We start from the raw sequence: 22,973 nt of genomic DNA, 5'->3' as shown, positions 1-22,973 counted from the left end.
CCCCTCCACTTTTTTCTTTCAACCTTCCATTCTGATATACTTCTCCGGTTTGTATTTGTTTGCCTATCTCTCCTAGTTAGATTGCCCAGACTTGCCCACTGCATAGCATTGTGGCTAAGAGTCTAAGCTCTGATATTAATTAACCTGCCTGTGGTTGAATTCTAATTCTGCCACTAAGTAAATGCATGGCCTTTGGCAAGGTCATCTCTCTGTGCCTCAATTTCCCCATTCTTAAAATGGAGATGGTAAGAGTACTTACCTTAGGTTTGCTGTAAGAATCGCACAAGATAGTCTATGAAGTATTTGAAGTATTTATTTACCCCAAAGTTTGGCACATAGAAGAAACAGTCAATAACTATTACCTATTAGCATAACAATATGCTCCTAGAGCTTTGAAAATATAACCTTTTTCCCCCCTTTTTGGACATATTATCCACATTGGATATATTATCCATACCCAACACAGAACCAGACAATAAATAATTATTGATAAATAGATTTATGCACGTGGTTGAAGAGTCCAGGGAAGGAGGAAGGATGAGGGGAGGGAGGACCCAAATCCTGCAAGTACCATTACACCCAGGTTTTTGGTTTGTTTTGTGTTACCAATAAATCACTTAAATTGTTGAGAGTTTAAATCAGTCCTTTCAGGACCTGTGGTGCTTGTTGAGCTGGAAGGGGCATCAACAGTTAAAGCTTTAGTTGTTGCTGCACCAATCAGTCACAGTGAAGCTGCTTGGCCTGGAACACAGTGTCCCGGCCTTAGATTAAATGCTGCTCTAACAGGATTATGGAAGGGAGCGCTACAGCTGCGGTTTGGTGCGGAGGCTGCCTGGAACCCGTCCATTGAGTGATGCTGCCATCTAGTGGCGCCACGGGGGAACGGTACTGGGCAGAGCCGTTTCCATTTGGTGCAGAAGAGCCTCAGAATCGCAGTCCTTTCTTTAGAAAAGTGGGTGAGACTCGAAGTGAGGGGAGAATACGGGGAAATACAGCAAGGGGGAGGAGGAACAACACCTCAGCACAGTTTGAGGAGGTAAAGGGCAAAAGTGATGCTTGTGCCCACCTGGAACAACCTTGTCGGTAGCACAGGACAAATCCCTACCCCCACCCTAATACCGTCGAAACTTTGACTTTTTTCCCCTTCACTTTCCAAAACTCTGTACTGACTCGTTATCCAGAACAGACCCTGCTTCACCTTTTCATTACCTTCTTCTGTGTTAGGAATTCAGGGCTGGGAAAATTGAGCCGAGTCATCCCATCTGGCAACCACGCCAAGAGCAGCAGCCCCTCCCTCCGAGTCGCCCTGGACCAGCGCTCCAGCCGCAGGCGCAGCAGCACCTCATCACTTGACGGCCGCAGGTAAGGGCCAGCCCGGGCTGCAGTGGTAGAAGGCCAGGTCCCCTGGGACTCCCTAGTCCTTTCTGGACTGTCACTCGGGTCACTGGTATCAGAGGGAGTTGACGTTCTCTTTGTAAAACTGAAATGGGCAATGTTGACCGTGAAGTCAATTCTTTTTTCTTTTCATAAACTATGTCAATTCAATCTATATCGATCCATCTATAAGCAATAGATGGATTAGAGACCATTGTATTAAATCAGCAAACAGCTTTAGGATGACAGGGGACTGAAGGGAAGATAGTGATGCTTCAAACTGAAGTGTCTACCCAGTGTGTCAGCACACAGGAGGACACTGCTTGGGAGCTGGCTGTATCTTAGAACATAGTGATAGGAAGTATAGATTTTGGAGTCTGCAACTCCACTCTGCCACTATTAGCTATTTGACTTTGTGTGAGTTGTTTGTTACTCTTAACCCTGATTTCCCCTTCTCTAAAATGGGTGTAATTAAACCTACCTCTCAAGATTATTGTAAAGATTAAATGAAATACAGAAAAGGCCTCTCATTTGAGAGACTGGGACTAGATTTTAGAGTTTAGAGAGTTAATGGAAGAAGTTGGTTAAAGCAGACAATTATAGAGGATGATACATACCTTAAATATTTTATTTTACCTTAAAATATAGAATTTCCCAATCTTTTTCTCCCCTTCTTCTGCCTACCCCCCCCCCCCCACACACACACACACACACTCCGGTTCAAGCCATTGTTTCTCAGTCTAGTTGTGCAGGACACAGCTCCCTGGTTCCGCCAGCTGAGGCAGTGGCCCATTGGCCACTCACAGCAGCCTACACTGACTTCCAGCTACTCATAGCATCCCAGCTCCAGGGAGAGCTGTTGTTCATAATCTTGGCTGTAGAGGGCGCAGCTCCCTGGCCCACGTGGGAATTGAACAGGCAACCTGGGCGTTAGGAGCACGGCGCTCCAACCATCAGGCGGGCTTGAATTTCCCAATCTTTAATGTTGGGCCATGGCCTTTCCTTTGAATGGATTTTCCCCCTAGTTGCTGTTGTTTGAGTTGTCTTACTTGCATAAGCCGAGCACAGAATACCTCATCTATGAATTCTACTTTTGGTTTCTTTCAATGTAGTGAGAACGTAATGACATCTAGAAAGACATTTATAAAGTCACTCTCTGCAGAATCATTCTAATTCCAATAATCATTCCAAATTATTAAACTTTTCCCCAAACTTTTACTGTCCACACCTCATTAGATAGCAGGGTTTTTTGTTTGTTTGTTTGTTTGTTTTAACAGTTTCCCATTGTTGAAACTTTCCAAAACACTCAACCTTGCTTTCATGGAAACAACTTTCTTTGTATATGCATATTTAATCAGTTTCTATAATATTCAAATTTCACAGTTACAATAACAAGTACAGCTGCTATAAAGTGATTCTTGGTAAGCATATAAGGACTAGTGGAGCGGAAGTTGGGAGTTAGTACTATGCACCAAAAGCATTGGTTGGTACAGTTCACAGAGGGCCTGGAGTATACGGTTAACCTGGCAAGTTGGTTAGGCAGACGTCAGGTACAACAGCTTCTCCTGCAGTGTATACAAAGTGCAAAATAAAGTGCCTAGTATATACAAGTGTCCAATAAATGGTGCTATTAATATTATATTATTATCATTGATAAGTTCAGGGTTGAAAGGATTATTAGAAATCAAATAGTTTCTTCTCCTCATTTTACAGATAAGATCAAAGTGTTTTACAATTCTGGCCTTTATAATATACCTTTTGGCTTCAATAAATAAAAGGATTATTGACCATAAACCTACTATTTTGAGTCAGAAGGATTTAAATTTGCAAAGGCACCTAGGAGTCAGCATAAAGCCCCAAACATGGTGAACACATAATGTGATATATAGATGATGTATTACAGAATTGTACACTTGAAACCTATGTAATTTTACTAACAATTCACCCCAATCAATTTTAAATAAAAATAAAAATCTGGGTTGGCCCAGTGGCTCAGGTGGTTGGAGCTCTGTGCTCCTAATGCCGAAGGCTGCCGGTTCGATTCCCACATGGGCCAGTGGGCTCTCAACCACAAGGTTGCCAGTTCAACTCCTCAATTCCCGCAAAGGGTGGTGGGCTGTTCCCCCTGTAACTAACAAAGTCAACTGGACCTGAAGCTGAGCTGCGCCCTCCACAACTACGATTGAAAGGACAACAACTTGACTTGGAAAAAATCTTGGAAGTACACATTGTTCCCCAATAAAGTCCTGTTCCCCTTCCTCAATAAAATCTTTTTTTTAAAAAAGTCTGAACAGTGATTACAAAAGTAATCAGATTCTTAAACACATATCAAATTATCCAAATCTCTTATCTTGCAACTTTGTACATATTTCAAAATAAATTACAACTAATATAAAAAAAAAGCCCCAAACAGTCTTCTAAGCCACCCCAAATCCATGTGTGTTCAGGGAGACCAGGTACAACCACAATGTGGCAATGAAACCAAGCTGCAGGGTCTGGGTGATGGTTAAAACAGGGGGCAGGGCATTGGCCCAGGAAGCACTTCCCAGAGGAAGAAGAATTCATTGAAGAACAAGTGGGGATGCATGAAACTACAAGCAGAGCCAAGCCCATGGCTTCAAGGTGGCCAGGTGGCCTCCCAGCCTCGGTCGCAGTAGACTAGGCACTTGTGATGACCAGAAAAATCCACCAGAAAAAACCTAGTTCTCAAAGCAAAGAACAGCTGTTTGTGGGTGAGTGGTCTTGTAGGTGCAGTTAGATTACCTAAGAAATCTTTGAATCCACGTACTATGTTTTTTCGTAGTTTCTTTTAAACGTTCCTCTCTGACATCCTGTATTGTGACAGATGAAAATTATCTTTTTGTTTGATTGGACTGGGTCTAAAGAAGTTAATTTGTCGGAAAGGAGAGGGGAGGACACTGCAGGCAAGAGGGAGGGCAGGTGGGTGGTGAGAGTTCTTTAAGAAGCTGCAAGCTCACGAGACACAAAAAGCTCCAGATGAGGGGCTTTGGGACCCTGACTTACCTAACTTATTTTGTTTTGTTTCTTAAGGAAACTTAGTTTAAGAATAGCATCCAAGAAGAGTGCACAAATCATAGCCTGTACAGCTCGATGTGATTTGCATTTTATTTTGAAAGTGAAATTCAAGGTGCTTCACAAACATCTGCCTTCAATCCCTTGTTCTCTGCAAAGACACTGACACTTACCCTGAGCCCCAGTTGCTCCTCTGACTTCGGGGCCTCTCCTGACGCGTGGCCTCAGGTTAATGCAGTATGTCAATTCTGGGGTTATCTCATTTCCAGTGCAGAGGTTTTTATATACCAGCGTGTGTATAGCATCACCCGCCACCTTGTAAAAACTATGCTTCCTCCCATTCAGTTCCAATAATTATGGGGTAAGCCTGGAGTTTATAACAAGCACTCCAGGGGTTTCAGATGTGGGAGGTCCAGCCAATTGTGAGAAATGCTTTTGTTGCACCAAAGACTGAGATGAGCCTGACAACCTGTGAAACTGAACTAGGTCACAGGTTTTATCTTGTGATGGGCAGGTGGGGAGGTGGGGAAGGGTTTGCTAGCACAGGTGGTGAGCTAGAGGTGAAGCCCTGTATGAGTGTGTGTTTCTCACCACATGCTCTCTCTTCCATGCAGAGCGCTCAGCTCTCATTTACTTTGCCCTGCTCAAGAGCCTTCCGTCACCTTACATTCTAGATGTGCCATTAAGAAGTGACAAGTCTGGCTAGTTGCCTTCTGAAGCCTGGAAGGCTGCCTTGGATGGCTGCAGCCCTCGTCGGCTGTGCAGACCCTGCCTGAGAAGTCAAGTGTAAAGAAAGGGAGCCAGGGTTGCTTTCCTCCCAATGGAGAGGAGCTTCAAGCATGCCTTTCTTATGCCTTGCAACAGAGACACCAGCTGTTTTATGACGAGGCCTGTGCCCTCCTTGGTGAGTGGCCCTCAGCTTGAGGGATCTTTGCTTCTTTTCAACTCCCCGCCCCAGTGGTTAGGCACCTGTCAGCCAGATACGGAGCATTCAACCTGAGGAGTGGCAGGTTCTACTGAAACAGAAGGTCGTGTGCAGAAAACCTCCAGAAGGAAACCTCTAACCTTTAAGCACAGTGGTGTGTGTTGGGATTTTTGTTGTTGTTGTTATTGTTTGCCTCAGTGTGAGTTTTTAAATCCCTTTATCCTGGAGAGGAATGGCATAGTAATACTGTGGTTTCATTCTCTTTAGGTAGTGGTTCCCAAAGTGTTCAGACCAGCAGCATCCCAGTATCACTTGGGCGCTTGTTAGAAATGCAAATGATGGGCCCTGCTTCAGATGTACAGAAGCCAAAACTCTGGGAGTTAGGTCTGGGGATCTGTGTTTTAACAAGTCCTCCAGGGGATTCTAATTCATGCTCAGGTGTGAGAACCACTGGCTTAACGTAAAGCGTATAGGAATGCCTTTACTCAAGCAAAGAAAATCTTGCTAATTGGTAGGGGTGCGATTTTCTGGGTTTTGATTTGGGTCCCTCATTGCAGTGGTGGGGGACGTCTGCTTGTCAGAGGTGAAGAAGAAATAGAGACTGGGGGCTGTGATGCAGGGTCTCAGCTCCCGCCACCCGCACAAGAACACAGGACATGGTGAAGCCAAAAAGGAGCACCCACAGAGCCATAGATAGGGGAGTCATACCACCATATTCTCACTGGCAGCTGGGTTGGAGACACAGGGAGCAGGAGCCACATGATCCACAAACTGTCATCTGCTTCTCTGCCAACCAACCAACCCCTTGCTAACTGCAATCCGCTCTTGCTAGCTTAGCCACGTCAGTTATATCAGTGGCTAATGGCTGACTGGTAATAGCTGATGGCCAACTAGTCACAGCTGATGGCCATCTACTACCCGAGCCAGCACCTTTTCACATGAGGCCGAGAGCCTGGAAACTGCCCTCAGGAGTTATAGGTGAAGAGGTGTTTCCATGCACTTCTCCAATGACTTCTGACCAAGACAGCATTACTGAAACCACCAGGGGGACAAAACAAAGATAGTGAAGAGGCCAAATCCCCATGCATTTCCAGGTCAGTCAAATGTTTCAAAGCACAGCTGTTTAACAAGGCTGGATTCTATCAACTGCCTGCATTGAAATAAGTTCAATACTCAAGCACAATCAGTAGTGTGGCCAGCTTGTCCTGGGTTGCCCAGGACTTTCCTGGTCTTAGAACTGAAAATCCCTTGTCCCAGAAAACCCCTCTGGCCCAAGCTAACCATACTGGTTGGTCATTGGACCAACTACCCATTGGAATTACTTGGTGAGCTTTAAAAATGACTGCTGCCTGGGCCCACCTCCAGAGAGATGACTGACTTGTTCTGAGGTGCAGTTGGGCCCTAGGAGGTTTAAAAGTTCCTCGGGTGACCCTAAAGCAGCCACGATTGAGAACTACTGCAGCTCCTTGCCTGTCACTTCTCCTACTAAAAACAATTTAAGAACCCAAACAAACAAAAGTTAATGGTTCAGATGAACTTGGACCCATACCACATACCATATATAAAAATGGACTCAAAATGGACCGATAACCTAAATATAATTAAAACTATAAACATCTTAGAAGAAAACATGAGGGTAAATTTTCATGACCTAAATTTGGTAATGGATTCTTAGATATAACAGTAAAAGCACGAGCAACAATACCAAAAAGAGATAAATTAGACCGTCAAAATTGAAAACTATTGTTCATCAAAGTCATTATTAAGGAAGTGAAAAGACAACGTACAGAATGGGAAAAATGTTTGTTAATCATATATCTGATAAGGGTTTAGTATCCAGAATATATAAAGAACTCTACAACTCAAGAAGATAAACAACCCAAGTATAAAATGGGCAAAGGATTTGAATAGACATTTCTTCAAAAAAGATATGCAAATTACCAGCAAGCACACAAAAAGATGCCATTAGGGAAGTGCTAATCAAACACACAATGATATACCACTTAACACCTATTAGGATGGATATAGTAATAATTTAAAAAACTGGAAAATAACAACTGTTGGTGATGTGGAGAGATTGGAATTCTTGCACACTGCTGGTGGAAATGTAAAATGGTGCAGCCACTGTGGAAAACAGTTTGGTGGTTCCTCAAAAAGATACACACAGTTACCATGTGACTCAGCAATTCCTGGGTATATACCCAGAAAAATTGAAAGTAGATACTCACACGAATACCTGTACCCCAGTGTTTGTAGCAGCACTACTCACAATACCCAGAAGGTGAAAGCAACCCAAGTGTGTATCAGCAGATGACAGGTAAAGAAATGTGGTGTATCCATGTAAGGGAATATTATCCAGACATAAAAAGGAATGAAGTAGCAATACATGCTCGAAATTGAATGAACCTCAAAAACATTATGAGAAGAGAAAGAAGCCAGACACAAAAGATCACAATGTTGAATGATTCCATTTATACAGAATATAAAAAATAGGTAAATTCATAGAGACAGAAAGCAGATGAATGGTTGCCAGGGGTTGGGAGGAGGGCAGAATGGGGAATGACTTCTTAATGGGTGTAAGGTTTCCTTGTGAGGTGACGAAAATTTTTAGGTGGTGGTTTAAACACCTAAACATTTAAAACAATTAATTGTATGTTATGTGGATTTCACCTCAATTGAAAAAAAAAAGAATGAATGGTTCACTCTTATCTACAAAATACAATTGAAACTGAAGTCTTTACGGTCAAAGTCCTCCAGTTGGCCTTTACTTCCTGTAGCCTTATCTTTTACCACTCTCCTGTATTAATTATTTTCACTACCAAGACCATGACACTAACTACCTGTCCACAGAATCCCATTGGAAGTCCAGTGTATCAAATACACTTCTGACTCTCCTTTCAAGCTCACCCACATGCTGTGGGAGGTCTCCACCGTCTGTTCCAGCCATCATCTTCTCTTGATTCTTGTAGATCTTAACTTTACACCCTCACACTCAAAGTGTGGTCCTGGGACCAGCAGCATTGGTGTCCCCTGGGAGCTTATCAGAAAGGCACACTCTGGAGTCCCCACCCTAGACCTACTGAGTCTGAATCTGCATTTTTAACAAGTCCTCCGATGACTGGAGAGCACATTAAAGTCTAAGAAGCACTGGTTTGTACTACTTGACCTCAAACAGGCTATAGATCAGAATCACTTTGTGAGCTGTATTTGTTTGTTTGTTTATTTATTTATTTCCTCCTTGCCCCCCCACTCCGGTTCAAGCCATTGTTTCTGTCTAGTGTAGGACACAGCTCCCTGGCCCATGCTGGTATTATGAGCCTTGCGCTCCCCCCAGCTGAGGCAGTCGGCTGCCAGTCGGCCGGTTGGCTGCTCACAGCAGCTCAGGGCAGCTCTTGCCAGCTGCTGGCCGCTGACCGCTCATGGTAGGCCATGGCAGCCCGCGGGGATAGCTGTTGTTCACAGTCTTAGCTGTAGAGGGCGCAGCTCACTGGCCCATGTGGGAATCGAACCGGTGACCTCGGCGCTAGGAGCACAGAACTCCAACCACCTGAGCCACTGGGTCGGCCCTGTATTTATTTATTTATACTATATATTTTAAATAATATATGCACATGGTAAAATTATAAACTGTATATGTAAAAACAAAGTGTGAAAAAAGTAAGTCTTTCTCCTACCTCAGTTGCTCACATTTCCACCCCAGAGGCAATTTTTGTTAAAGTTTCTTGGGTATTCTTCCCTGTTCTATGAATATACAAGCACATACTGTGTTTCCCAGAAAATAAGACATACCCTGAAAATAAGCCCCAGTTAAGATCGTCAGCCAAATGGATACATTTAGTACATTATGATAATGTTCCAGAAGAAGATGACATAACTATTTGAATAAATGTAGATTGTTGTACATGAAAAAATAAGACATCCCTGAAAATATGCCCTAATGCGTCTTTTGGAGCAAAAATTAATGTAAGAGCCGGTCTTATTTCCGGGGAAACACGGTATGTACATATATTAGATTTCCCTCCCTCATTTTGCTTTTACACGAACAGTAGTAGCACTCTTACACACTGATTTGCACTTTTCATTCAACAGAACGTTTTGGAGCTCATTTTAGCACATGTAGATCTGCCCAATATTCTTTTCAATGACTGCATAGGAGTCATCTGATAGTTGCATAGTTGTAATGTATATGTGTTATTTATTACATTGCAGTTACTAAAGGACATGACACTGTTCAGTACAAAACTACAGTGCCTGTCCTTTGTGTATGTCCTTGAGCATGTGATGTGCCAGTGTAGCTGTGGGGTGAAAAATTGCTGAAAGATATGTGCATTTTTTTTATTTTAAGGAGGGCACAGCTCACAGTGGCCCAATGTGGGGATCGAACTGACAACCTTGGTGTTATTAGCACCACGCTCTAACCAACTGAGCTAACCGGCCACCCCGATAGACTCATTTTAAAATTGTAGGAGATAATATCAAAATCCCCTCTAACATGCAGTACCAATTTACGTTCTTGGGGAGCATTTAAAAAAATCCAAAATTTCAGGCTGCTTTTTACGTCAGCGCTCTGTGGGTGGGGCCCAGAATCTGTATTTTATTTCTTTGGTGATTCTGATAGAAGACTGCAGTATGAAACAGGAACCACAGCACTCTTGACCCTGGTGCTATGATTCCTCCCCGGGCTGCCTGGAATTGCTCTTTATCTTTTTATGTGACTGTCCCATCTTGTCACCAAGGTGACAGGTTCCTAAGGAGAGGCTTCAGGGATGGTGCTTCTTTATATTCTTCCCCAGCACAGTACTTTGTATAATGATACTTGACGCTTGTCAATGATGAGGCTTCCAAGCGTGTTTGTGGCTCATTTGATGACTTTGTTTTTCTAGTTCCATGGACCAAACACAGAGAAGAATGCTGGGCCAGCCCCTTTCCATCCTCACCACCCAGCCCAAGAAGAAAAGGATATCAGTGATGTCTTTCTTTTCCAAGGTCTGACACAAAATATTATGAACGGATGTCCCTTGCCAGCAGCTGCTTTATAACATGCGTGCTTGCCTGTTCTGCAGTAGGCTCATTCTTGTGAGGTTCCTTCTTCTGAAAAAAGTTTGATGACAGTTCTTATAATATGGATAGAATATGTATAGAATAACAAGAAGATCATAACAATAACAAGTTAAGACAAATTTAGGTTGCTGTGAAATTATAATAAAAATATAGACTGAACTGCAATGAATATTCTGAAATAATGAGAAGACGTGGTAGTCACCTAAACACCAACAGGGCCGTGAATCCAGTCTCCAGTGCCCCATCCAACCACATTACTCAGGATGGTGGAGACATGGCTTTTTCTCGGATCTTGACTGCCTCTTGCATCGTCTTGGTTCTGACTCCAGGACATGTTGCCACATCCCGTGTTGTGCACAACACCAGAGCCTTCCTGGTTTCAGGGCTCCTATGCTCACCACAGAAGGTAGCCCATCGCTAGCGCTGCACTGAGAGTTCAGTCACTGACATGCACCTTTCTGCATTAGCCACACAGCATTTCCCAATCTGCATTATTCATGCATTTCTTTTCCTAATCTTAAGTGCTGAGATGGGGCATCCTTCTGGTGTCCCGAGATGTTTGCAGATGTGTATTGCTAATGTCTTTCAAGGTGTTTAGCTACAAAGTAGAGCAGAAAAATGGAGAAGAGTTGAAGGAGGAAGAAGGATCCAGGAAGATCTTTTCTTTGAGATGGGAGGAATACAGTGAACTTTGTCCTGTAAAAGGACTCCCTAGTCTCAGCTCACGTCCTCTTCTAACGCCCCCTTTCTTCTCAGCTCTATCACACCCTCAGCTGCCTAAGAGCAGCTCTCTCCATAATCCCCCCAAACCTACCTCAGCGCCAGCTCTGCCTTATTTTTCTTTACCCCTTTCCTCTTCCTCCACCAATTATTTCATTATGTAGACCAAACTAATATATTTCCAGCAAAAAATCAGGTGTCTTTAGATGGAGAAAGAAGGGGTGAAATTCAGCAGGCGACACAGGAGGGATTGAGATTGGGGTTGGAGTTCTGTATGACTCGGAACACTCCCAAATCAATACATTTTGACTCACCACCCAGGTCTCTTGGAAACTGAGGTTCCAGAAGTCGGAGCCTCTGAAGAATGTGTTTTTCGTCTTGGCCGAAAGAGCCCGGGACCCCAGTGCTAAAAAGCGTTATATGGCAATGAGGAACCTGGGAACCATGGCTTGTGAGACTCCAGACAAGGTAGGAAGGAAAGGCGGTGCTCGGCCAGCCCTCATGGCCTGGAGGCCCCAGGACAGGGATATGGTACCTCATGACCTCATGTACTAGTTATCTATTGCTGTGTAACAGATCACCACATACCTAGCATGTATTAGCTCGCAGTTTCCTTGGGTCAGGAGGCCAGCTACAGCTTAGCGGGGTCCTCTGTTCAGGGTCTCGCAAGGCTGCAGTCAAGGTGTGGGTCAGACTGCCTTCCTTTCTGAAGCTTAGGGTCCCTTCCAAGCTTAAGTGGCTGTTGGAAGAATTCAGTTCCTCCCAGTTGTAGGACCAAGGTGTCCTTGCTGGCTGTCAGCCAGGGGCCACCTTGAGGTCCTAGAGGACACCGACTCACAACGTGGTAGCTTCCTTCTTTAAGGCCAGCAGGAGCATGTCACCCACTCCTCTCTGCTAAGATGGAGTCTTATATAACATAAGTAACCATGGGAACGACATCCCATGACCATTGTCCTATTCAATGGGCCAGAAGCAAGTCACTGGTCCCTCCCACACTCAAGGGAAGGAAGCTGTACAAGGGCATGACTCATTTGGGGGTATTTTAGGGTCATCACACCTCAGTATTATCAGCCTTGGGAAACAGCTGCTGGCAGGATTCACACAGAGCTGGACATCACCCTCTTTGGTGAATTTATTTTCTAATAATTTACGCTTGCTTAGTAAAAAGATGTTTTCCCCACCTCCTCCTTTAGCATCTGTCAATTTCAGTGAGTGTTTCCTCTTGTCCCCTATAAAGGTACCCAGAATGCCCTAAAAACCTAGATCACCCAGGTGTACCGCCCTCCTTGGCATGGCCTGTCCAGCCTTGGCCACCCATTGGTCAGGCTCCAGATCACTCTTCCTGTTCTCTTTCTAAGACTGACTTGGGTCAGCTTAATGGAAGTGTTTGTATTTTAATGAGAGTTGTTGTGGCAGGTCCTAACGAAAGCCATAATCTCTCAGTTCAAGTCCTAGGTTATTGGACGATTAGAAGTGGAGTTGCTTTTCAACTCAGGAGAGCAATCCCTGTGCTACTACTAATACTTTTCAAACCTTGAAAACAGGTGAGAAAGTATAAGAGAATTGTCCTCGACCTGCTGGTACATGGATTGTATGACCCCATGAGTTCTGAAGTCATCCACGAGAGTGTGAAGACTCTGACCATCATCCTGGGCAAGACCCAGGCGAAAGGTCTGGGCTCTTTCTTCATAGACATCACTCTTCAGACCAGGACCCTGTTAGATGATGTAAGTGAGACGACTCAGAAACATTCTGGGTGATGAAAGTCAAAGTGGGGTTAGAAACGTGAGCCTTGGGTAGTATATTGCTCAGGGAACAAGATCTCTATTATTCACTTATTTATTATCAAATCTTATTGAGAGACTAGCACTGTACTGAGTGTTATGGAAGATGTAAAGAAGAATAGGATTCCAAAACTACCCCTTAAGTTTTCATTGTAATAGAGAAGTGAATATGTGTATAACGATGGTGATGATGGTGACAATACCAGTAAGTGTTCAATGCTCTTTCATAAATGTAACGATAACAATAGCATCTAGTGAGCATTTAGTGTGTGCCAGGCACAGTACTAGGCAATTTACATGGATTAGCTCATATAATCTTCACAATAACCCTGTGAGGTTATCACTATTATTATCTTCACTTTATAGTTGAGGAAACCAAGGCACAGACAAGTTAGTTCACAGAGCCAGTAAGTGGATATGAAACCAGACTTTTTGACTACAGGGCTTGCACTCTTAACTGCCAGGTGCCAATCCAGGCTAACGAAAAAATGTACTGATGTGTTGTTTAGTCTGAAACTGTGAACACTCTGAGATCCCTTCTGTGCAAGTTAACCAGTAAGCCTACTGTAGACATACACACACACACACACACACACACACACACACACACACACACAGCAGTGAAGAAAATGCAACACTAATTTCTGTGCATGTCACATGTGCTAAAACAGTATTTTTAAATATGCCACCAAATGATCAGTGGTCTTCAGTCTTGCTGTCTCTGTGATGCCCGGTTCTGGTACTCCTTGCCCCCAAGGAGATCTATCCCAGCCCTGTTTTCTCTGGTTCACCTGGAGCTGCACAGGACCAAGAAACACTGACAGAAAAGTCCCTGCATCAAGAGTCAGGACACGGCGTTACTATCCTGGTTCTCTGTTACCTGATGATGTGGTGGCAAGTCACAGAAAGGCCCTGAGTCTCCTCACCTGGGAAGGAAGATACTTGGACCAGACAGCGCACCTTGGAGAGGAAGAAAGGGTTAAACCCACAGACACACACTCAGGGACAAACCGGCCAGTCAGACTAAGAACAGCAAGAGTTGGCAGGGTGTCAGAGAAGAAACATAACTGTTATTTCTACTACAGATGGGAGAAATTCAAATCAAAGGTAAAGAGACATGACCTGGCAAAAACGCTGGAAGTAATAAACAGGGAATGGGTCAAATGAATTATGATACAGCCAAAAAAAAATTCCTTTATGCATTGACATAGAAAGAGCTCCCAGATATATTGTTTGATGGAAAAATCAAGGTGCAGAACAGTGGAATGGTATGCTTCCATTTGTGTAAAATTTGAGAAAGGACTATATAATATGTATTTTTTCTTCTTCTTAATTTTCTGGAGGGATACACACAAAATTTATAATGGCTAGCTTGTAGGTAGGGAAATTTGGTAGCAGGTGGAAGGGGGTAGGAAAGAGACTTTTTTAATAATTGTTTTTTGTTATTTTTAAAAATAATATTTTTATTTTTCAATTACAGTTGCAATACTATATTATATTAGTTTCAGGGGTACAACACAGTGATTAGACATATATATAACTTATGAAGTGATCACTCCGATAAATCTAGTACCTATCGGACACCATAATCGTTATTACAATATTATTGACTATTTTCCTTATGCTATACTCTACATCCCCATGACTACTGTGTAACAACCAATTTGTACTTCTTAATCCCTTCCTCGTTTTCACCCAGCCCCCCAAACACCCTTCCCATCTGGCAACATCAAAATGTTCTCTGTATCTATGAGTTTGTTTCTGTTTTGCTTGTTCATTTATTTTGTTCTTTTCAGATTCCACATATAAGTGAAATAATATAGTATATGTCTTTCTCTGTCCAACTTATTTCACTTAGTTTAACACCCTCTAGGTCCATCCATATTGTTGCAGATGGCAAGATTTCATTCTTTTTTATGGCTGAGTAACATTCCACTGTATATATGTACCACTTCTTTATCCATTTATCTATTGATGGAAACTTAGGTTGCTTGTATATCTTGGCTATTGTAATTCTGCAATGAACATATGATTGCATATGTCTTTTTGAATTAATGTTTTGGGTTTCTTCAGATAAATACCCAGAAGTAGAATTACTGAGTTCTTATTTGTCTCTTGTTATAGCCTTTATTTTAATATCCATTTTGTCTGTTATTAGTATTGCTACTCCAGATTTTTTGTTTGTTTGTTTGTTTCCATTTTTATGAAATATCTTTTTCTATCCTTTTACTTTCAGTCTGTGTGTGTTTTTCAGTGTGAAGTGAGTCTTTTGTGGGCAGCATATGTAAAGGTCTTATTTTCTTATCCATTCAGCCGTCCTATATCTTTTGATTGGAGCATTTAATCCATTTACATTTGAAGTAATTTTTGTAGATATGCAGTTATTGCCATTTTAATATTCATATTTTTTATCTTCTTTGTTGTTGTCTCCTTAAAGTAGTCCCTCTAACATTACTTGTAATATGGTTTTGGTGGTGATGAACTCCTTTAGCTTTTTCTTGTCTGGGAAGCTCTTTACCTGCCCTTAAATTCTAAATGATAGCTTTGCTGGGTGAAGTAATCTTGGTTGTATGTCCTTGCTTTTCATCACTTTGAATATTTTGTGCTAATCCCTTCTGGTCTGTTAAGAAATCAGCTGACAGTCTTATGGGGGCTCCTTTGTAGGTAAAAAACTGCTTTTCTCTTGCTGCTTTTAAGATTCTCTCTTTGTTTTTAACCTTTGGCATTTTAACTATGATGTGTCTTGGTGTGGGACTGTTTAGGTTGATCTTGTTTGAGGCTTTCTGTGCTTCTTGTGCTGATATGTCTATTTCTTTCACCAGGTTAGGGAAGTTTTCCATCATGTTTCTTCAAATAGGTTTTCAATCCCTTGCTCTCTCTCTTCTCCTTCTGGTACCCCTATGATGTGAATGTTTTTATGCTTAATGTTGTCCCAAAGGCCCCTTGAACACTCCAGATTTTTTTGGATTCTTTTTTCTTTTTGCTGTACTAATTGGGTGTTTTCTGCTACCTTATCTTCTAAATCGCTGATTCAATCCTCTGCTTCATGTAACCTACTGTTGATTCCCTTGAATGTATTCTTTATTTCAGTTAGCATATTCTTCATTTCTGACTGGTTCTTTTTAATGTTTTCTATTTCCATTTTTACATTTCCATTCTCTTTGTTAAAGTTCTCCCTGAGATCATTGAGCATCCTTATAATCAGTGTTTTGAACGCTGCATCTGGTAGATTGCTTGCCTCCATTTTGTGTAGTTCTTTTTCTGGAGCTTTGTTCTGTTCTTTCACTTGGTACATATTTCTTTATCTCCTCATTTTGGCTCCTTCTCTGTGTTTGTTTCTATGTATTAGGTAGAGCTACTATGTCTCCCAGTCTTAACAGAGTGGCCGTATGTAGCAGGTGTCCTGTGGGGCCCAGTGGCACAGTCTCCCTGGTCACCTGAGCCAGTGCTCCAGGTGTGTCCCTTGTGTGGATCATGTTATAGTTGAGCTGTGAACCTTTGTGCTCTTTGCACATCAGTCATCAGTAGGAGGGGTTGACCCTCAGGCTGATTGGTTGAGGACTGGCCATGACTACAGTGGAGGAGCTGTTGTGCTGGGCTGACCCTGTGGAGCAGGATTCACTTTAGAAGGGCTCTGGTACCTGCCCAGTCTGCCCTTTGGATGTACTGTCCTCAGAGGGGGCCAGGTGGTGCTCTCGTACAGTCTGAAGCCGGCCACTGGGCATACTGCCCATGGGTCTTCTTGGGAGGGGCCCCACCACAGGCCAAGGTCAGCTGGGCCTGTGCCCTGCCTGGGGCCACCTGGCATCAGCCACAAAGCAATTTGCAGATGGCTGCCACCCATGCTGGGCTTGGAGGTGCCAGGGAGAGACCAAGCCATGAACTAAGGCTGGCTGCTGCTAGTGCCAGCCTCAGCAAGAGGTACTGGGCGTTGTAGGGCCAGATGCTGCTTTTTTGGGGTTTGTGAACCTTTAAGAGATTTTAGAAAAATCTGCAGCATTTGCCAAGACAGTTAATTTGTATGGAAAAGCCACTGGAAGCGGCTTGGGTGAGCCAGCAAATTGAGCGTGGTGGGGTCTCAGGAAATCACGAGGGTGGGGCCAACGGTGTTAGCCAGGTTAATGGAGACTCAGATATGGTGGCTCCCTGCATCTGTATGTTGGGAGAGTGAAGGGCTCAACAAAGGAACAATGGATTCTGCCAGCACTTCTGTCTGGGAGAAAGCTGCTCTTCTAGCCCTTGCCCTGAAGCCAGACAACTCAGTTCCTTCCCTTATGTCCCTGGCACCTTTCAAGCTGCTGCCCCAGAGCTGTAGCTCAGAGTGAGTGAATCAGTCCATATATGGGCCCTTTAAGAGGAGCGCCTGGGAATCTAGCCAACCTCATTTCACTCAGCCACAATCTCCCCTGGTTTTCACAGCCAGAAGTTATGGGGACTTTGCTTCCCGACACTGGAACCCTGGGCTGGGGAGCCCCATATGGGGTTAAGGCCTCTTGCTCCTTAGGGGGGTGCCTCATCAGCCAAGATATACCTCCTGATTTTTAATGGTCACACGTGGGTGTGAGACCAGCCCATTCTGTGTCTTTGCCCCTCCTGCCAGTCTCAAGGTGGCTTCTTCTGTCTGGCCTTTGTTATAGGATTTCTATTCAACTAGACTTCAGGTGATTCTCAGTGATAGTTGTCCTGTAGTTTAGTTGTAATTCTGATGTGGTTGTGATAGGAGACAAGCACAGCATTTACCTCCTCTGCCATCTTGACCAGAAATGTGGTTATTTTAAATTTTGAACCATAGAAACATATTCTATTTCCAAAACATTAAATAATGAAGAAAAAAGCTGGGAAGCTGGGAGAAGCATTAATGATCGCCAAGTTTAATCCTATCATCTGCCAGAGAAAGAGGTTCCTTGAAGACTCAGCTCATCCCTGCCCAGCCAGCTAAGTGCTTTAGACTGGATCTGATAGTCCACCCTGTAACATGCAAGACAGAGTGATGGCTGTGATTTTTCTCTGATGCAGTTGCCTTTTGGTAATGACTTGCATTTTGTTGTTTTGTTCACTGGGGATCCACAGGAGAATGACAGCCTGAGATACTCAGCCTTTGTCTTGTTTGGGCAATTGGCTGCCTTTGCTGGGCGGAAATGGAAGAAGTTTTTCACCAGTCAGGTTAAGCAGACTCAAGATTCCTTCCTGATCCATTTACAGGATAGAAACCCCCAGGTTGCCAAGGTAAGTCAATGACTAACAATTGCATGAAATCTCTGTCATTCATAGAAGAAGCTGTGTTGTAGCCCTGTTGAGTTGAGATGCCAGACTCTTAGTTCGTGCCAGTTCAGTTATAAACACTTAGTGGCATATCCAAATGAATCCTGGAAAAAGTGCCTCTTTAATGTGTAATCTCTCTCGGAGCAAGAGTGTTATTTTCCATTTGCTCCTGCCCCACCTGCCCAATGCCTGCACCTTTCACTGCTAGATGAGCTCAGGTTAATGGAGGGTGGGGCAGAGAGGCTCAGGTCTAATCCATAGGCCAGCAGCCCACATAATGAGGCTATTTATTCATGCCCAGTTAGCTTTTTCCACTGCACCTAGTATAGATTTCCCACCCCTGGCTTCTCAGTGGCTTATGGAGCTTTTGTTTTATTCTTGGAGAAAGTGTTTCCTAACAGGGTTGGATCGATCACAGGGCTGCTTTGGAGTGGGACTGGGTGAGTGTTTCAAAACCATTGGTGTCAAAGTGTTCTACCCAACCACTTTTCCTTTTTTAAGTGGGGTGTGTGTGTGAAAGAGAGAGAGAGAGAGAGAGAGAGAGAGAGAGAGAGAGAGAGAGAGAGAGAGAGAGAGAGAGAGAGAAAGAGAGAGAGTAAAGACTCCAACGCCACTTTTGATGGGACAGTAACAGAGGCTGTGGTAAACTATAAAGCTATGCCCTTACCACCAGCCCCAAATTATAGACATTATCGTTTTATAAGCATAAATTCTTTAAGGTTCAAGTTTTCAAATTTCCTGGATGTCGCTTTCATACTTTCAGTGGCTCCCCAGACCACAGATGAGGTGCAATCCTCTTCTTTGCTTGGGATTATAGATTTCTCTAATATTTTTGACAATAAGATGGTAATATCATTTTTCTCAGGCTTGCAAAACAACGTTTCGAGCCTGTTCCCCATATCTGAGACAAAGGAAGGAATGCAGCTTCCAGAGTGAAGAAGATCAAAGGAACCCCAAACTCTGCCGGCAGCTGGTGAGTGAGTGAGGGAAGGAGAGAATCCTCCCAGAGGTCCCCGCACTCCTGGTGTGAATGCAAAAGGTGGCCGGGCACCCCGGGGAGTTATCGCCCCTAAATCCACTCAGGCCAATTATGTTTCAATTGCATTTGACCCATAATGAAATGTAAATGGCAAAACGCCTGGAGGACTATGCACAAAGTGTATTGGCACTTCCAGTACAGGTCATTTGATGGACACAGGCAATGAGGCCTTCAACTCTGAGAATCTGAAGATGCCTTGTCTCCATGCTCTGCATTTGGCCACTGTCCACTTATTGTGTAGTCGAGGAGGTTTATTGACTCTCTCCCTCACATGCACCTTTGCTAATTCTTTCAGAGCCACTATCATCCAGAGCTCCTGCAGTACCTCTACGCAAATAAAATTCTGTAAACAACAGAGACACAGAAAAATGGTTCCACAGGAGCGTTTTGCAGGAGGGCTAATAACCCCCCCTTTTAACTCTTCAGATGCTTCTGCTCACCTCTTGTGATTGTAATAGAAAAGGGGATGTTGGGAGAGCAATTGACGGCAAAACTAATACCGTGGAGTTGTATAACCATGTCCAAAGTAAATTTAAATTGCTTTCACATACGTCATTCTCTCCTTATACAAAGTGGATGCGAAGGCACACACTTTCTTTAAGACATTTAAAGTACATGTGGATTCAGTGCTTATTTCTCAGCTTTTTCCTTCTTCAGTGCTGTCATCTATCTTTTATTTTTAATTTCTGAGGCTTAGGAGAATAGCTACTACCTTAAATATTTTATTTTTTAATCTGCTTTTGATGCTTTGCTGTTTGCTATTGATACCTTTTCTCAGCAAGACCTATTTATAGTTGGTCAGGTGCCCAAATGGTGACTTGGAGGGGTATGTTTAGCTTCTCATAAACTCCAATAGTCATTGCATCAAAGATCATTCCAAACAAGAATTAATAAAGGAAAATAAGCTGTAAAGCGTGTGTAGAAAAACCCCAGTCTGGTGGTAACATATGGGATAATAATAAGTAAACTTTACTGAAAATATTTATAATTTATTGGGCACTGAGAGCTGTGCAAGTATTATTTAATATTCACAAGAACTCCAGGAGAAAGGTACCATTATCATTCTCATCTTATAGATGAGAAAATGAAGACACAGGGAAATTAAGTAACTTGCTCAAGATGACCCAGTAAATGATGGAGCCAGAATTCAAACCCATATGGTCTGACTTCTGGAGCCTACATTCAACCACTGTGCAGTACTGCCTTGTCATGGAATGATTGATGGTTAGAAATGTAAAACAAATAAATTAATTAAAAAACGTCTCAGTTTCTGCTCTTTTATTTAACTCAGTCAATTTTGCTTTTTTTAATGCACCGTACACGTTTTTTTTAATTTGTGAGCTAAGTACATATTTTTATTAATCAGCTATTGGCTATTATGTCAGTTTTTTGGTGATCAATCTTAGTTATATGAGGTAGGTCACAGCACTCATAAGGTTTCAAAAAAATCTCTTAGTCCCTCCCACCTTCCCTCCAACCAGATTGCTTCTAGAGCTTCTTCTATAGAAATTCTGATATTGCCACTGAACCTGGTATTCAGGTCAGACCCTGGACCAACTATGTCCATTTTGAAAATGGAAAACACAAGAGGATTATAAATGCTACAGAAAGGTCTTAATGTCATTCTGAGAATCAGGAACTCAGTTTTCTGCCCCAGCTCTCCAGAGACAGGCTCATGCAACACAGTTGAGGGGGTGAGGTATGTCCTAGGAGAGACAAAAATGTGGGAAATGGCAGGAGGGGCAGCAGGAGCCAGGCATGAATGTGTTTTCTTCCTTCCTATTTTGAATCTAGGGGCCCTCAGATTTGAATCTGGATCTGCCACTTACTGATGTGACCCTGGGTAAGGTAACCCAGCAAGCCTCAGTTTGCTGATCTGTGAAATGGACATAATAACCCAACTCGTAGAGTATAGCTTTGTACCTTACCCACCATGGGTGTTCAACAAAGATTGGTTGAATTTATTGAATTGCAAATGCTGGTGCCTTGACCAAGCATGAATCTGTCACCTCATAGGTTTTGGAATGGCTTAAAACATTAAAGTAAGGAGATTTGTAACTGAATGAGAATAGCAGGTTGTTCTTTCCCACTGGGCGCCTGTCAGGGTGTTGTGAACGCTCAGGGCAGGAACAGTGCCTTTCTTGCTCTCAAGATGGCCAGATGAGCTCTGTTCTTTCTGTCCGGACCATCCCAACAGCTCCGCTAATAATCTGTGTTGCATCTTTTGGGTGATCTCTCATTAATAATTAACACCCACTTTATGTGTCCAAGTGTCATCTTGTTCCTTTCAAGCTAATGAATTTCCTGCAGCAATGTGCAAATGTTGACTAGGTAATGGCCAAAGCGTCACCTTGCAAGAAGAAAATGTTTTTGAGAAATGGAGATCAGAGAGTTACAATGTCACTCCGTGCACTATGCTGCTGGTGGCACATGCCTCTGCCAGAACAAAAATGTGGTCAGACATGCAAAGCTTTCGAACATCTTGCATTGGCTGCACCAGCAGATAGAGCGTCTGTGGGGGAGAGGAGCTCAATTCCCAAATGTGACAACATGTGTGCCAGAAGGACACACGATTTGGCCTGGAAAACCTTGCTGTGCACCCTGACTTGGTCACTGAATGATCTGGTTATAACCTCTCAGAGCCTCCGTTCTTGCACCTGTAATAAAACCCACCACACAAGATATTCGGAGGATTAAAGGAGGTAGTCCGTGAAAACTGTAAAATGTTACCCCAAGAAATGAGGTCAGTGTTACTTAACGTGGTGGCTGTTCATTATTGGAGCCCATTTATACAAGGGAAAGGGTGGAAAGAATGAAATACAAGACTGGCATAGACCCCAATTGAAAAGCAACAAACTATTGACATGTAAAATCTTAAAAATAAAAAAACAGTAAAATTAGGCTTACTACATTGTTTTATCTCAGGATACTTCTCCAGACAACAAATACCCTGTTACTGCTATGAGTAATAGGATTCAGTCTACAAGTTTAACACATATCTATTCTGTAAAATTTAGTGACACTCAAACTTTTTCAGTATGATAGGAAGAGTAACATTCAGAAATTGTGGAAAACCTGACATGCTCCCTTTGGATTGTTTTAATATTGGCATCAATATTTAACTCAAAATATGTATGTCTTTGTTATGGAAGAATGAATGTTTCGAACTGGATTTAAAACTGCTAGAGTGACAGTTTATTTACTAGAGCTTTATAAGCCTGAGAAGAGTAACCCTGGGAATCGACAATGGGCAGAATGCTGGATTAAATTAATTCAAAACTAGTGAGCTCATTTTACAACTTTAGCAAGCGAATTCAATTTCCTAAACACAAATTTTATGACTTAAAGGAACCAACCAATCTATTGCACTAAACGTGGTTTACTCGATGGTCAATCTATTTTATTGGTAAGTATTGCTTCCTATTAACTATCCGTAAACAAAGAAAGGATTTTATCCTGAAAATAATGACATATGCACAATTAAATCTGTTTAGCCTTAAAAGACCTTTGCCCTACCTGGATCTGTGTTTATACCTGGACCCACCTATGTATGGATCTACCTCCTTGTTCTTACCTTTCCCAAGAAAAGGAATTGCTGGCCCAGCATTTTGGATTTCACAAGCCTTTTCATTAACTATGATTTAAATTTACATGTCAATAAATGAAGTTTGCCTAAGAAATCAAAGCCTGAACTTCTGGTTTCCCCAACATTGTTGCAAGACTGTCCCCAACTGGCTCCAGGGAACACATTTCCCTTCTCAGCCTGTAGACTGGG

The 22,973-nt window shown here is 42.8% G+C and overlaps 1 protein-coding gene across 5 annotated transcripts; it reads left to right on the top strand.

The window, feature by feature from the left end:
- Positions 1–780: 780 nt before the first annotated feature.
- Positions 781–20,461, top strand: MRO (maestro). Of its 5 annotated transcripts, XM_074339968.2 has the most exons (9): positions 784–952; positions 1,225–1,362; positions 5,082–5,311; positions 10,216–10,318; positions 11,435–11,581; positions 12,658–12,840; positions 17,968–18,123; positions 19,025–19,132; positions 19,494–20,461. In XM_074339968.2, exons 4-9 carry the CDS (start codon positions 10,220–10,222, stop codon positions 19,545–19,547), a joined length of 747 nt encoding a protein of 248 aa, XP_074196069.2. In that variant the 5' UTR covers positions 784–952; positions 1,225–1,362; positions 5,082–5,311; positions 10,216–10,219; the 3' UTR covers positions 19,548–20,461. The 5 variants fall into 5 exon arrangements, with proteins under 5 accessions (XP_074196070.1, XP_074196069.2, XP_019576630.2 ...); XM_019721071.3 differs by lacking the exon at positions 5,082–5,311 and having other exon boundaries at positions 785–952; XM_074339967.2 differs by lacking the exon at positions 5,082–5,311 and having other exon boundaries at positions 785–956.
- Positions 20,462–22,973: the final 2,512 nt, after the last annotated feature.

Source organism: Rhinolophus sinicus, chromosome 4, assembly GCF_057876585.1.
Source record: "Rhinolophus sinicus isolate RSI-liver-muscle chromosome 4, RSI-T2T, whole genome shotgun sequence".
NCBI classification, from domain to species: domain Eukaryota; kingdom Metazoa; phylum Chordata; class Mammalia; order Chiroptera; family Rhinolophidae; genus Rhinolophus; species Rhinolophus sinicus.
The sequence above is the reverse complement of the archived record's forward strand: the minus strand, read 5'-3'. Positions and strand labels throughout refer to the sequence as shown.

Excerpts from the sequence above, each read along its gene's own strand:
- MRO (XM_074339968.2), top strand. The coding sequence starts at position 10,220 with ATGGACCAAACACAGAGAAGAATGCTGGGCCAGCCCCTTTCCATCCTC. Across the intron at positions 11,582-12,657 it reads CTTGTGAGACTCCAGACAAG|GTGAGAAAGTATAAGAGAAT; the intron begins GTAGGAAGGAAA and ends CCTTGAAAACAG. Across the intron at positions 19,133-19,493 it reads CCAAACTCTGCCGGCAGCTG|AGCCACTATCATCCAGAGCT; the intron begins GTGAGTGAGTGA and ends TAATTCTTTCAG.